We start from the raw sequence: 15,464 nt of genomic DNA, 5'->3' as shown, positions 1-15,464 counted from the left end.
AGATCTTCACAATACAGTAACTACAGGCAGATCGCCCAATACATATTCCATTACTCTGGATCTATACCTCAACGGGGCGTTCTTTTATTCTGCCAATCATCCAAAGTAATAGAGAAACCATTACCAGTTGTTACTTTACCATTGTCTGAATACGGTCCAAATCAGCCATTCATTTGTGATAATTGTGGCACACAATAGGCGGAGATTTCATATTGATTTTTCTTCAACTACAAACGAAGGCAAATCAGGGTTGCGCGTGACCTTAGAGGTCAGCTAGAACATTTTACTGGGGGGAGAAGTTATTATGTGAATAGTACAGGGATCGATATGAGCACGTCTATTACTTCTGACGCTCATTGAGCGGGTCACAGTTTCTGTTGACATTCGGAACTGCTCTCTAAGTTTACCTGCTGAAAGTTCTCTCAGACCATATCTATATGAAAACGACGATATTCTATTTCCGTTGTTGTTGATTTCATGAAAATAATCTGTAAATTGTATTTCTCAGTAAAATAAACAAAAATATTGTAATTCTAAAAACTCTACTTTTAGGCCTTTAAAAAATGATCGGCCTTGAAATAACGTTTCAAGCAGCATTTTGCATTCAGACAAACAGGGGGAGTCTTTGGATGTTTTGAGATCTGACGTAATATGGATATATACAGTTAGATACAAGCTTTCAAAGGGGAAACCGGAGTCTGCATTTCTTTGCAACTTTCAGTTTTCCTTTGAAGGTTTGTTTGATAGTTAACTATAAAATCGCCCGGCATTAACATAAATGAACAACATCATATCATATCAGATCGGAAGATAAGAATAAAGCAATACGTCTGGACGCAGTGTGTTTGCATTTGCCTTCTTATTCATATAGATTGGTGATATGTATCTAGCAATGCTGTTTTATTACTATATTTGCTATTTCTTCAGTGAGATTGCAGTGCGTCATATATAAAAACGCTCTGGGCCCATGGTAAGGATATCAAATAAATAGATGGCTCAGAAAACATGTTCAATAACATTTATTTGACGTAAAACTCATGATCCATCAAGAAAAAGCGATAATGTAACATGTTTAAAACGAAATAATCAAACAGTATGATCATTCTCGACATTGATTTATTTGGATCATGATTCAGATATGCGACAGCGATTTGTTACATTTGTATGCGCCCACCTACTTATGTATCACATAAACTCCCTTTGGATTCTTCTGTCTTCTTAAATATCTACTGTTCCATGGAAATCCTGTAAAAACTTTGTCGGCAAAATATTTGTGCAACACCATGTTTAGGGCCGCCATGTTGCAAATGTTCTTGGCCTTGGGATTGACCCCATCGAGGACAAAGGTCAATTTCTCCAGAAGTTGCATGACAAGATGGCGTGGGCCACCTATAACTCCCGCGTTGTAGACATAAGGCATCTGTGTCAGGCTGGGGAATTCCTTGCTCTGGGCGAAGGAATGTCCAAAACATTCTTCCAAGCGTCGAGTCAACCACGCCATGGACGCTATATTAGGGTATATATCAACATCTGTTCCCACGTACAAATGATCGCCTAACAAATCCATCAGCGCAAACGGGTTTCTTTGAAACCGTACGTCAGAATTGTCCGTCAGAATCACCTTCCCAACATCGGGATGTGCTGATAGATACTCTAGGAATGCGAAAAATTTGGCACTTTTGGTGAATTCGTTCATGTTGACACGGTGGAAAGTGAGGTTTCTATCAGATACCCTTTTGATATAAGATGCCCGTAAGCCTCCGTGAAGTACAGTGGCTTTTAAACCGTGATCTTTCAGTCCCCAGTACCACATCTTGGTGATCTCGAACCTGCTGCTCTTCTTCCGAGAGTTCCTGAAGTTCACAAACTGACAGGATAGCACCAGGTTAACTTTACTGTCTTTGACATTCTTCCCGTTGAGGGTTCTTGTTTGTTGTACCTCGTCTCTGACATTATCTAGTTCTAGCTTATTGGTATTTCTTTCGCCCGCATGCACAGACCCCCGGAGGGCGCCATCAACAGACTTATTTGAACAGCCGTGACTTGTTTGGCTGATACGAGCTGATTTGGCGACATTCATATGAGGTACGACGCCATTTGGCGCGGCATTTAGAGATTTTATCCCGTTTTTGGAGAGAACTGCAATTTTGTTTTTCCGAACGTATCCGTTGCTGTCGCCTTGAGTCAATTCCAGTTTTCCTCTGTCTTGTCTTTGGTGTCTTCCAGAGAAGTCCACAAGTATCCTATAGTTGAAGCACAAGTGTCTTATCCTCAATATTGCCGCCAGCTTCGGAACTATTTGTGCCACTACGTCTCTCTTCACATCTGCTTCAATACTCAGATCTTTTGAACTGTCTGAAATCTTATCATCCATTTTTGCTGTTCCACAGGACTCGACGCGACGTTGTTGAAATTCAGGCAAACAAAGACCGTACTTGTCTCCGTTCAGTACTTTCAAGGCTACAGTTGTAACCGTCAAGTCAAAAACGTTCCTGTAGATACTGAACGCCATTTCCTGTCCTTGGCGTACAGCGTGTGCAACCGCTGATAGTTCAGCACCGTGGACATTACCAGCATTGGGTTCCTTGACAGGTCCGCTGGAAATAACGTCCTCATCTTGGCCAGTGCTTTCTACGCCCAGCGTAACGACCCGTATACCTTGGAAGTTTCTGGCAGCCTCGAGTATGTTAGTTGCACAACTTAGTCTCCTTATTACGTCCTTATTTGGGCCGGGCGCTGTACATTTGTCCACATGTGAAAGCAGCACGTACGTCGGTATATACAAGCTGAAAACGTGCTTCAAGAAACCTTGGTCGCACATTTTACCAGTGATATGTGAAAATTTCCCTCCCGGGATCCTTTCTGAATCGTTTCTATGTCTTCTCACTATGGCAGCCAGGTAACTGTCGTCTGCATCGCCAACCATGGTCACGTGGTCACCTTGCTCAGCCAATCCCCTGCTGAGGTTGTATCCCAGGTAACCGGCGCGGTTCAAGAAAACTATTCTCCTTCTCTGATTGGTTGACCCTAACAACGCTTCTGATGCTGTGGTGCAGTGACTTTCGATGTTAAACGGTTCTGGAAAACAAACGACGCGCTTTAGAGAATGAAAAAGTGTAACATTGAAATTCGATTAGGTTAGTTTATCATATTAAACGCCTATGCTATAGGCAATACGTATTCTTGGTGGGGTAAGAATTTGAACGCATATTCTAACTGCCTTTGGTGCAATTAATCCATGTCTACGTCTCAAAATCAAAGTCAGGATTAACGTGAATTCAAAGATGACAGTGTATTCTTACGCATTACTGTCCATGGGTCGTGCACCTTCCTCGACAGCTCCAGTTCTGAAGAGGAAAAACAATGCAAATTAGACTTGCCACAAGTATTTCATGTATATCAATAGAAAGTTTGATCTTTGCCAGGTGGTGTTTGATCACGTATGATAGCCCGCAGAACATATTTGCATGACGTACTCGAACGTTGTCGGTGCATTGTGCAATTGTGAGCTGATTTCTTTTAACTTTGTCTTGAAAGACCGCGTCTAAGACACAAAACACAAATTGTTTTTGCTTCCACACCCGCCCGACTTCATATCAAACCGTTGGAATTTTTTTTGAAAATGTCAACTATTTTTCTTGTACCGCATCCAAGTCGACCAACATACACATTATTCTGAAACTAGGACAGAAGCTTCAGGTTATTTATGTTCCAATTACCGAAGGACTTTATAGTCCGTAGTATAGGTTTTTCCGCAGTTAATTTACACCTGGTCATTCCTCACGTCCAGATAAAGAACTAAACTACATTATACCCGCGTTATTTCTGACAGCCAAAACTATTTTGTGTATCACAAAGACGCCTTTTTCCTTGCATCCCATTACAATATGCAATTTCTACCGAAAACAGACTGTAATACTTCAATATGGATACTTAGCGCTTGGAGGCGCCAGCTTTTCTGAAGCTTCTGTTGTTGGTATAAAAGACGGATTCCATAAAACGAACATCATTTTTTAATGTTATGTAATATAGTCAGCAGGTGATTGTGGAGAGTAATACAATTGCCAAAGGCGTGAACTGTCTGTGCATCAAAATGAAATATATTACAACGTAAAAAAAAGTTTGAACGCGCGTGCAATATCTCATGACGTAAAGCTAGAGTTTATCAGCGAATACGGGGTGTCATTTTTGGCTGTGAGATATCTAGCAGTTATAGGGATACAGTTATACATGCAGCGAGCCCGTGTTAAGAGAAAATGGAATTGATACAGCTGGATGAAGAATAACTGACTACATACAGTTGGTGTAGTTTTATCATGTACGAGAATCATTCGCGCGATTCAGGGTTGATAACAGCCTGCATGGGATGTGACCCGTTATCTCGTGAGACAACAAATCTTCTTTTTACAGTTTCTCTCTTCATGATCAGCCCAAAGTCTAATCCGGATTATGAAGATCTATTGGTTATCAAATGCGCAAATATGCTTTCACACACACAAAAAAGGACGCATATTAAAGAAACATCAGTGACCATGCTATGCCGACTGACTAATATGATCTACATGTAATATACCAATGTATTGTCTTTGCTCAAATTAGTGTGTATGCGACATAGATGCTGCAAAGATGACACACTAGGAAAGGCTGGCACTTAAATATTCCATGGCTATGATTTACAAGCATATATATGTATCGATAATGATCTCCGTTCCGTGGGAGTGACTTATGCACACGCCATTCTAGGAGGAGATACAGACAGAAATTAATTGAGTACTGGTAAAGATACCTGACGTACAGTATGATATACGAGATTCTCCCTCCACACTTAAGAGAAGTTCGTTCCCCATAGGAAATAAGGTGCCATCATTTCTGATATTAATTGCATCATTAGAAATGTACGAAGGGTTGAGAGGATATTACATAAAGCAAGGTGGAACAGAAGATTGCAAAAGTTACACTGTTTCACATTAATTTCAAATTAGCTAGACTCTAAAACTACATATATCTTATTGAAATATGGCCTCGCATGTATCCAGTTATCGATTTCATCCATTGAAAACATGCGGTGCAAAATTAGATTTCATAATCGTAATAGGAAAACGACACATTCCCGCAGGAAAACATCAGTTATTTCCGCGGCTAATTAGGAAATAATATTGCTGCCATTATTGACGGCATAAATATTGTTGGGATATTAGAATCAGAATCATTCCAGGGTATTATCACTCCTTTGGAGGAACCCCTCCCTTGTCAGACGCCAAGTATCAATTAGAATTCAAGCAAACTCAAGTTTCATTGTCACAGCCAAGATAACTTGATGCAGTTAGACTGCACTAGCTAAGTTCACAGTCTTAATGAAACAAAGCATTTGTGAGAAATTTTGACACAGAACAACGGCACGAGCCAAGAAACGATATATTTAAAGAAAATACTATTTTCTATTGAAAGGGTGAACGGGAACGGACCAAGTCGCTTGCAGCATCTTTCGGAGTTTTTCAATGACATGAACATGAAATAAACGCATAAAGTTACGCAAAGTTTTACCTTCGCTAATCTATATTAACAAACTGGAACATTTTACACTGGTAGCAATTATTCTTACGTTCTGCTCATTTTGTTCCAACAGACAGCATTGCTAGAGGCACTGTGCATCGCTGCACCCAAATCAGAATGGATGACATCAGACACCGTCTGCAATCTATCGCAGTTATAGTTGTTATTAGATTCCGCCTTCAGCATAGAAATAGTCTAATTTAGCGATGTGTTCTCATCTGTATCCCAAACAGATGATGTTACAAGGTAAGCAACATCTTTCAGCTGAAGAAACTGTCGGTAATTGCTAGAATAAGATCGAAGCATTTTTTGTGTTTCAAGAGATGCTCGGATCTGATCGTGTGTGCTGTACTGTTACTCTCCAAGTGTAGGTAAGGCACGACACTATCGGGAACATCCTTGAAGATCGTACAGTACATGTACAGTACTCTCCAAGCAGAGGTTGGGCTGGCTGGTTTTTGACGTATCTGTTAGACATTTTTGACGAGCTTTCTATTTTGTCCCGTTTTCTTTATGTCACCACCTGTAGGTAGAAACGTCTAAAATAAACACGTCAAAAACCAGCCAGCCCAACCTCTGCTTGGAGAGAGTACTGTACTGTACGAACTTCAAGGATGTTCCCGATAGTAGCGTGCCTTACCTACACTTCAAGGGCAATTTGCTCCAACTTCCCTGGGCAGACCGTGTGACGAATGCGAGGTAATTGGTAGGATGCGCTACACCACGCTACGGCTCAGGGAAGATTACCAAAACGTAGAACAATAAACTAGGCGGGATAGAACATGTTCAAATAGCAGCGGGGTGCGGCATATGGTGAACTGCTAAATGTAACGGGCGCGAGCCTGATTTCAATTTTCTGTCACGTGGAATGAAACGAAAAATCATTGTTGTTTCTAGGTTCGTGGTTTGTTCAGTAGGATAGACTTGGATGCTACATTTAGCTATACACCTTCATATGCCAAAGAGAATTTTAATGACTGGAACCAAGGCGATTATACGGGAGATAAACTGAATCTTAACTCTGAAAAGACGCCCAATACAACATACATCCTGCGGTTTGCCTTATTGCAAAAAACCGTGCTGTATATATGGGAAAAAACACACATCTGCACCCAAGTACGCTATTACGAGTGTTAAGAGATATAGGAATGGGAGGCCGTAATATACAGAGTAGAATTTATCACAAAGGAAACGAAATTTGCTACAAAGAAATGTCATCTTTCTGTGGTATCTTCACATTTGCTCCCCCAAATGCCAAGAGGCTTTCTTTCGGCCCAAATCATAAGCACACATTTGGCCGCGCTAACAGATGTAATGGTTCCGTGCTAAGAAGGGTAATGGTAGGATGTTCTTAAAGATGGGTTCCCTCGTTACCCTGGCGAGTCTTATCTTAGAAACACATTTTTGCGCAACAGAAAAGTTTCCTTTGATTCCTATTCTTAAGGGATTTAAGACGTCAGCACGAGATTGATGGCCATTAAGTTGAAAGTGTACGAGAAGCGTCAGATGTTGAGCAGAGTGCCCGTTCCACGTCCGTGTAATGGCCCGTCTTATCCTTCGGGCATGAGAAGGTCTTAAAGGCTTTGCACCTTCCAGCTTTCAGCCGTACTCAAAGTAAGAAATATGACAGCGGAGGCCGAATGAATCGCGAAAGGTTCGGGGGGAAAGGACCGGGCTACTTCCTTGGGAGGGATGTGAGAGCAACGGATGAGAAGGAAACCGTTTCTTTGGTAAACCCAATGACAACGGCAATCTTTCATAGACCATTGAGTTGCGGATTTATACTAGTAGCCGTAGGATGCATAAGAGCGTTAGGATAACAACTGTCAAATATGAGGAGTTTTGATCTTGGACGTTATTGAGCCTTATGACAGCATCATGCAGAATTATACAGTATTCATAAGAGCTTCAGGATGAAAACTGTCAAATATGAGAGGTTTGAGGAGTTTGATCTTTGAAGTTATCACCAGGACAACACCAAGAAACCCATTTGACGGCATCATATGCCAGCACAGTGCACTGTTAATGTTATACTAGTGGGAGCTTTGATGTAATTGAAAATGTGCACACAAAAACAAGCGCCAAGCGCGGTGTGCATGTGAATCATCGTTTGCCATTGCCATTGCATCACCCACGCATATTTTTGGTCGTTTGACACGATTAGCGTGTTTTATCTGGGTGATTAGGTATTTTTGTTTTTATCTAGCGTCTGGCAACTAAAAGGCAACATTAAGGCAGCATTTAGAGCTAATCAATACAATCCTGGGATATATTGATGCAAAGGATACTTTAAGCTCCGTCCACATCTGCTCCAGGGATTGGGAGTTAAGCCGGTAAAACAAAGTCGACCCACGAGCTCTCATAAAATCCCTACCTGGGATCCATATCAAAAGAGAATAAACGAAGAGGTATTAGATTTCAATTAAAGGCTGGAGTCTTTGAAAGTCGTGCGTGTCAAAAGGTCTCAGGTTGAAAATGTTATGACATACCCATGAGAGTCGTCGGGATATAAAGGTGTCATTAGATCCTCACTGTTTTATCCTTGACCGAAATATCAAGACATCCAATCCACCTCATCCATATTCACACGAAGAGCAAGACTAAATTTTTCACAAATCAGATCTGTAGCTATTAGTTACACATCAGTCACATTGCATTACGTTGAGTGGCTACAACAAAAAACATGGTCGTTCAGAACCTATCCTCACCTATGCTATGGCTGTATATGCTGATGATGAGCAATAGCTTGTACATGTCTTGTCGGCACTGATTGTAAAGTAGCGTTATTGAAGCTGCCGCTAAACCTGCTCATCAACAAGGGTGATGTAGAGAGGGTTTAACTCCCAGTGTATCCGGTAAGAACACCCCCATTAAAATCTAAGCACAAGCTGGACGATAAGTGCAGAGGAGATGTCATAGACTTACGGTTAATAGGATGAGAGGAGACGCCAGTAGCTATTAGCAAGGGAAAGTAGATAGGAGTATGATGAGCACCACGATTGCAGTCAGATGTATTCACATTTCCTTGCTGAAGCACGACAGATTTCAAAGTGACTCGATGATACAAGCAGATCTGAATTTATCTTTACATGAGACAACTCTCACGATACAAATATAGGTGAATACATAATCCTTTGTTATCATAATACAAAGAAACTCACGATTAGACCCACCTGATACAAGGTATTATAGATTTACTTATGTTGGCCATAATTATTTAGTAATCCGAATTATACGATTTAATTCGGGTTGCTATTTTGTAGTTTGCATATTTCGAGAGACCGTGCGAAAGTCGCTGTGTTTTTCTGGTGGTACCAAAGTCGCTCTACTTTTTTTAAGGGGCGTCAAGACAATTTCTCAGCAAATAAAAGACTGGAGAGGGGTGAATGCTCTTTACATGGTGCTGATGTGATAAGTTGAATCATAGACTGAATGTGTTCCAGACTTTGACACGTAACAGTAGCACGACCCTCTCCTTTTGGTTGTGCCATCTCGGATGTTCTGGACGGTGATTACACGACCAGCTCTATACATCAGCCACTCGATCGGTCGGATCTATCGACATGTCGGACGAATGCCGCCCTGGGCGAAATGACACTTCCGTGACCTCTATAAGCACCCATTAATTACAATTTACGACAGCATCGCGGCAGTAACGCGGAACATGACATTATCTGTAATCCCGAATGGTGACATTAGGCGCGGGTCACACGTGGATTACCGACCTGGCGGGTACCGTGGACATAATCTCTTCAACCAGAGTCGGTTTTTGCTGACTTTCCTCCTTCTATTTCAGGAAACAAGATAGATGAGATTTGCATATCAAAAGAACACGCGTCTTATCGGACGTGCTGGTGCAAATTGTGAAATCCTTGTTATCTGAAGCTATCGAATGATCCCAGCCGCCTGCATTTCTGTCAGAGAAGTCCGCGTCCCAAGAGGAGGTGGTAGAATGCGAATGCTGACGTCTATGTCCATTTGATAACACTAGCAACACGGCATGCATTGGGTCTCCGCATTACTGTAACTTACAACATGACGAGACCGTTATAAAAACAAATTTGAATTGATTCGACCGTTAGGACTCATCAGGGTCCATACTCATTGGTCATTCCTTATTTTCGGGATGCTTCGAATCTTTCACATCGTGATGAAGTAGTTTGGGCCGACGACATTTAGGTTGTATATTGTTCATGCCTACTAGCTGGAAAGATGAATGAGGCTGATTAAGTTACCTGAATTGAATTGTTTTTTCTTGATTTTCCAGTTGAGTGCGGGCCTCTTTATTCATGAGGCGTCGTTCTAAATGTTTTACCGCATGTTCCAGTAGATTGGCCACTCACTTAATTGTTTTAAGGTTGAACAAATTAAAGGTCCCCAAATTCACCAAGTTGGCGAAGATCGATAAAGTAATCAATGTAAACGTCTTGTTCAAGGACATAACGTACCAGAACATGTTTAGACTAATGAACACGAGAAAGTATTTGGTATGTATTAGATTGAGCCAAAGCCCAAACTACAGAATTCGTATTGGGATATTTGCTTTATGAGCTAGGATTGTATGACGACAAAATTTCAACGAAAATTACCTTCTTCATCATGATCGTGTGTGCACTTAATTGAATGAGATCTTGTATATACATGTTCATCTTTTTTATACTGTCGTCAAATGAAAAAGGACTTTACTGCAGCAGAGGTTTATTACCTTTGTGATGGCAAGAGGCAACCATCGGGGGATTGGCCAATCAATATTGATTGCATTAAATCTGTAGATGAGTGCGTAATGTTGGGCTTATTGCAATGTTGATCAAGTTACCAGTCTACGATAGCACAATTGGACATTTGATTGCAAATCAGCCGAGAAAGAAACGACTTTACAGTGTCATCGTTACATTTTACATCGTCGTTCGTAGGGATGATACCTTTGATTGGTAAACCTAACGTTAAAAGTTCACCAACTTTTCGATCTGTGAAGAGTGTATATCTGACGCAAATACGTATCATTTATTATTATGGCACTACAGGATCTAGGCAGATTCATGGTTATGCGAAAACAGTTATTGTATGCAATACGACATTGGGACAATACACTCGATCGAAAAGAATTCCACAGCACCGCACCGAAAAGTTGTGCACAATGAGATGAAAGTAAATAAGTAAGTATCAAAACGTGAATAAAATTATATTACTTCAGGTCTAACAGTCATTGGAGGCCGAAGGGTTGTTAATCCACTTTATATCATGCACCGCTTTGGAAGGCACCACATGCACCTTTTACTTCGCCAACCGAGGTCAGGTATCCATTTACACCTGGGTGGAGTGAGGAAAGTCGTGTTAAGTGCCTTTCCCAATGACGTCTAGTCAGGAATGCCAGGAATAGAACTCTTGACCTCTCCATCGCGCTAACCTGTAACGTGACGACTCGAGCATCGGCGCTACATTGTATTCTACAAGGAAGCTGTATCATACTAGTTTGCCTTCGTCTAAACTATTTGTAAAAGCTATCTTACTTCCATGATTCCTAAAACCAATAATACGCACACGACTTACTTTTCTGTAAAGTTTTATGTATTGTTAACCTTCCCATGTCGGCCTGTGATGCCATGTGTATTCATGTGTCTTCAGGGCACGACTAAGCACCAATTGCTCATTTGACCTCTTCCAGAACCGGTCTGCCCTTAGCATATCTTACCAATATAAAATACGACTCGAGAAGCAAAGACTTGAATTGAAATCTCAAGTGAAGGCAAGACAAGGTTACCAAGCAAGACGTCGATAGTTGGTACGTTTCTCCACAGATTCAGAGGAGTGTTTGGAGGGGTTTTGAACAGCTTGCATAAAGTTATTTTCCCCTCACTACTAACAGGACTAACTCATGAAAGTTTCAGTTGTTCATTGGGTGCTTTCATTGACATTGTAATTATCAATTACCAGAGTTATAACATTGGCCTGTTATTCGTGAACCTCAACAACATTAGGACGGCTGCAGTACCAAGGAAAACAGCTAGGATGTCTGCAAATAAGTCGCATCTCCAGGATCGTAACACCTACCAACGTGCTAAATATAACAACAATTCATCAACTACCTCAAACATGTCCACACATGTACAATCACTGAAAAAATAACCTACGCTGCACGGAGGCGCTAGCGCGCTATAATAATCAAGCCTAAGGTTATCTATGCACAGTAGAGTATTACGTGACAGACCCTAAAAGTTTGGGTCACTCCTGGAGTCATGCTGATTTAAAGCTCCTCATCAACATATTGGCTCATCGTCGAGATTGACCGGGCATCTGATACTTAAAGGTTGAGACACTCAGTTTCTTATTTACACTTTGTGAGCCATTTACCACACGTCTATTTAGTTTTCTACGCTACTCTCTTATTTCAAGCATGATAATTGATCCGGATGATATGTGCGTAAGGTGAATTCTATAGGACATTTGTGTTCCGGAAATCTAAGCAATTAAATGCCCTGATCATTAATCAGTTGATCAAGGGTAAAGAGCCAAGGGTAAAGAAATGACGAAATATCTTGCCATCATATGAGGTGCAATTAGGTCAACCGACCAGATGTTGAGAAAGCGTCAGCTAAAAACTCAGCTACTGTACCAGAGAAAGCGGCTGGTGGGCCCATAATCAAATTCGTCCTTCAGTTTTTGTTAAGATCGATTCACAACTACTTGTGTTATGCTGCCTCAAAATCCATCTGCAAACCCAGAAACAGCACCAAAAACGTGTTCGTTTTCGAAGGTCATAAATGTGACGTAACAACTATCATTTTAGATTCATCACAAAACTCAAGCGAAAGTTTTAGTTTCTCTTTTTTCGTCCCCACACAAAACATCAGATCCATCATAATCTGCCATTCCACGACCTACCACCCACCTCTCGTTACCAGGTGCGGCCGCCATTATGATGAAGGACAAATCACCTCCCCGCGGAGTCTTCTGTCTTGATTAGCTAGCCTTGGGCCGATTAGCTGAGACATTAAAAGCCTCACATACCGCGGAGGTAACCTAGGGTCGAGGATCTAACCTTGAGGAACGGCAACTGTTAATGTGGAGGTGACATTCACGCCTGGAAGAACAAAAACTCCCAGGAAGTGTTGAAATGAAATCGTGTAAAGCCATCCTAGTGTAATGTTCCGCTCGGTAGTAACTTTTCCAGTCTACGTTAGCATCCCCTGGGGGCAAACTGTGGGAATGAATCCTATAGCTAGAACGTAGGGAATAGGATGGACTCAAGATTCATGGCCTCCTGCTAGACGTGGAATAACTTAAGAAGACAAGGTAGTACTATATATATCTATCAGTTTCGGTAATGTTGGGATTTATCATGTTGGCAGGTTTGATTGTCTGTCGCTGAGCCAAGACTGTGGGATGTAGTTTCCCAATCACGGAGAGATAGTGAAACAGCAAGCTTCCCTCTCCCCCGAGGATTTCAGTTATCAGAAAGACGAACACGGCCGTCAGTCAAGCCCAGACAGCGCCCGACCCCGTCCCAAGGTGAAGGAAGTACACTGCAAGCTCTGACAGAGATGTATCTGAGATAATTATCACCTTGTTGACCTGCATGCTGACGCTCATTCCCCAGTCCGCCGCAGTGTTGTGGCTTGTCTCACGGCGCATTTATATTTGGCGAGCCTCAAGGGGAAGGGAGGGAAGATGCGCGTGGGGTCAGACGTAAGGCTCCCAGTCGGGTGTCAGGGAGGTTATGGATTCCTAATGGCTATTTGAGGAGTGAAATGAATCAATAAACAGCTAAGGGTAAAGTTCGTCGTTTAATGCAATATTTCATGACTCTCCAAAGTTTTCCATTTAAGTTTTGACGTCACAGGGAAAAATTGTTCTTGTAGTTAGAGGTTACCTTCATTGTAAGCACTGCAGAGGCACGTCTGGCGTATGCATCACCGAAGCCAACGGCAGGCAGAAACGTTACTGGCGATTTACTATTTGCCATAGAGATAAGAACAGCATTAGCAGGAAGTGCAAGGTTTCTAAAAATACAAGCAACGATGTGCTCAATCATTTGAGCTATCAAGAAACGGTCTCGTGTATGAATCCGAAGTTTGCCAAAACTCTACTGGCTCCCTAGAAGAGAAGGCAAGCGCATGAAAATGCTGCGGATCCGGAGCTCCATTTTGGACAATATTTTATTTTCTTCTGTGTGAAACGACTTGCCCATTGCCTCTCGGAATACTGATGTATCGTGTCTAATGGACCTAGCGTCTAATCAGTCCGTCAATACGTTTTGAGGGGCCGTAAATGAAATTTTGAAGGGCAATTTTCCGGTCCACTTCTGGTAAAAGCTCTGGACAGCAGCCATACGCCTGTGGGGTAGAAATATGGGAAAGGGCAGCGTGTAGGTCCTAAATTGCGGCGAAATGCACATTTAATGGTCGTCAGTCGTTCCAGGCCGCAGTAATACCGCAACAAGTACTGAAAAGTCTATTTGGCCAAGTACAGAACGTCGAATGATTAAGTGCATTCCAAATGTGGAGACCATACACTCTTCAGCAATGTAATCGTATTGGAACGCTGTGGCCAGAAAAGGGCGTGTATGTTGAAGCAGTTGTGACCTTTTCGAGAATGCCTAGCAGCCTGTCACGTAGTATGAATGTATCAACTCTTTGTTACTGGCCCTTGTGTGCTTTATTTCTATTCAAAGTATCGTTCCCATCCCTTTTGTTCCGATTCGCTGACTACAAATGTCAGGATGCGCGGCTACTAAAAGGGGTGGCAAGCCAAATCTGACAGACGACATCTCCGGGGAAGGGTCTAGATTTGCACGGTGTCCCAGAGGTTGTCAGTTTTGTGGTGAAAGCTATTGGCAAACAAGTTTTACAGACGGATGAACAGATCCCCGATGGAGTTACATTTGAATCGTGTCAATATACAGACCCGGCGTGTGAATGTTTTACAACAACATGTGCTGTGCATACATATTTGTCGCGTATTCAGAAAACGATAATCAGAAAGTTAGCATGTCGCCTTCCTTTTATGACTTATTACACTATAATGGATACGGTGTGCGTTTCCATCAATCTAATTGATCTTTGCATCATTTACCTTAATTACTCGTGCGACTAGGGTATACATTGTCATAAATCACTTATCATGCTGTAATACATGAATTTGAATGTGTTTTTCGAATGCGGTATTTTTTCTCCTTTTTGTGATGATTGAAGCTTGCAAAAGCTGTATCCGGCAAAGGTAGTAGTTTGATACATTTTCATGGCATTCCACAATGCGCCATGTATATGTTACCTCGATTCCCCCCAAGTACTTCAGCCGGCACGGGGTCCTTCACAGATTGCCGTTTTTGTCAGCTTAGATACCTTATTCCATAATCATAGGATCCCATCGAGGCAGGTGTTCCGTCCATTTCTCCATATAACATGTGCCACAGTGTGAACAATACATTTAGTGAACGTGTAGTTTGTATTAAAACTAAACGAAGATACGACTGCGATTAATGCCTCAAAGTTACAACAAGTTTTTATGCGTGTCTGTGGCAGGCTTTCTAGTAGAGTCATTTCAGCAATATGTTATTTTTGTGCAGGCCAAATTTTATCATTTTTCATATACTTATTTTCATTACTGATAGAAGTATTGCATCGCAGCCGGTCAATAGTTTATCACAACGGTTCTAAAGTGATTCTAAACGCAAATCGTGACGCAAAACCCCCAGAGTTGAAAAAAGAGAATTTATATCCCGCTTCTACGTATCTGTTGTTTTGTGATGGAGGAGGCAATCAGTGACTCGCTTCTGTTGCTTACTGATTGCTTCGACTCCGCGTTTCTACAACATCATTCTACCTGATGTAAATTGTACAGACAATGAGATTTGCACACAGAGACCATAAATAACCACCACCAAATCCAAGCTATCAAGTTCGCGTTATTAA

General features: G+C 41.7%; 1 protein-coding gene across 2 annotated transcripts in view; it reads right to left on the bottom strand.

Annotated features, from left to right (window-relative positions):
• Nucleotides 1-1,035: 1,035 nt before the first annotated feature.
• The window catches only part of LOC136442575 (uncharacterized), a 67,906-nt gene continuing 53,477 nt past the window's right edge, over nucleotides 1,036-15,464 (bottom strand). For both annotated transcript variants that reach the window (XM_066439500.1, XM_066439499.1), the window contains 2 exons: nucleotides 3,303-3,347; nucleotides 1,036-3,078 (listed from right to left, as the gene is read on the bottom strand). In XM_066439500.1, the coding sequence (XP_066295597.1) occupies nucleotides 1,175-3,078; nucleotides 3,303-3,347 (1,949 nt within the window). In that variant the 3' untranslated portion in view covers nucleotides 1,036-1,174. The remainder of the gene's footprint in view (nucleotides 3,079-3,302; nucleotides 3,348-15,464) is intronic.

Source organism: Branchiostoma lanceolatum, chromosome 9 (assembly GCF_035083965.1).
Source record: "Branchiostoma lanceolatum isolate klBraLanc5 chromosome 9, klBraLanc5.hap2, whole genome shotgun sequence".
NCBI classification, from domain to species: Eukaryota; Metazoa; Chordata; class Leptocardii; order Amphioxiformes; family Branchiostomatidae; genus Branchiostoma; species Branchiostoma lanceolatum.
The sequence above is the reverse complement of the archived record's forward strand: the minus strand, read 5'-3'. Positions and strand labels throughout refer to the sequence as shown.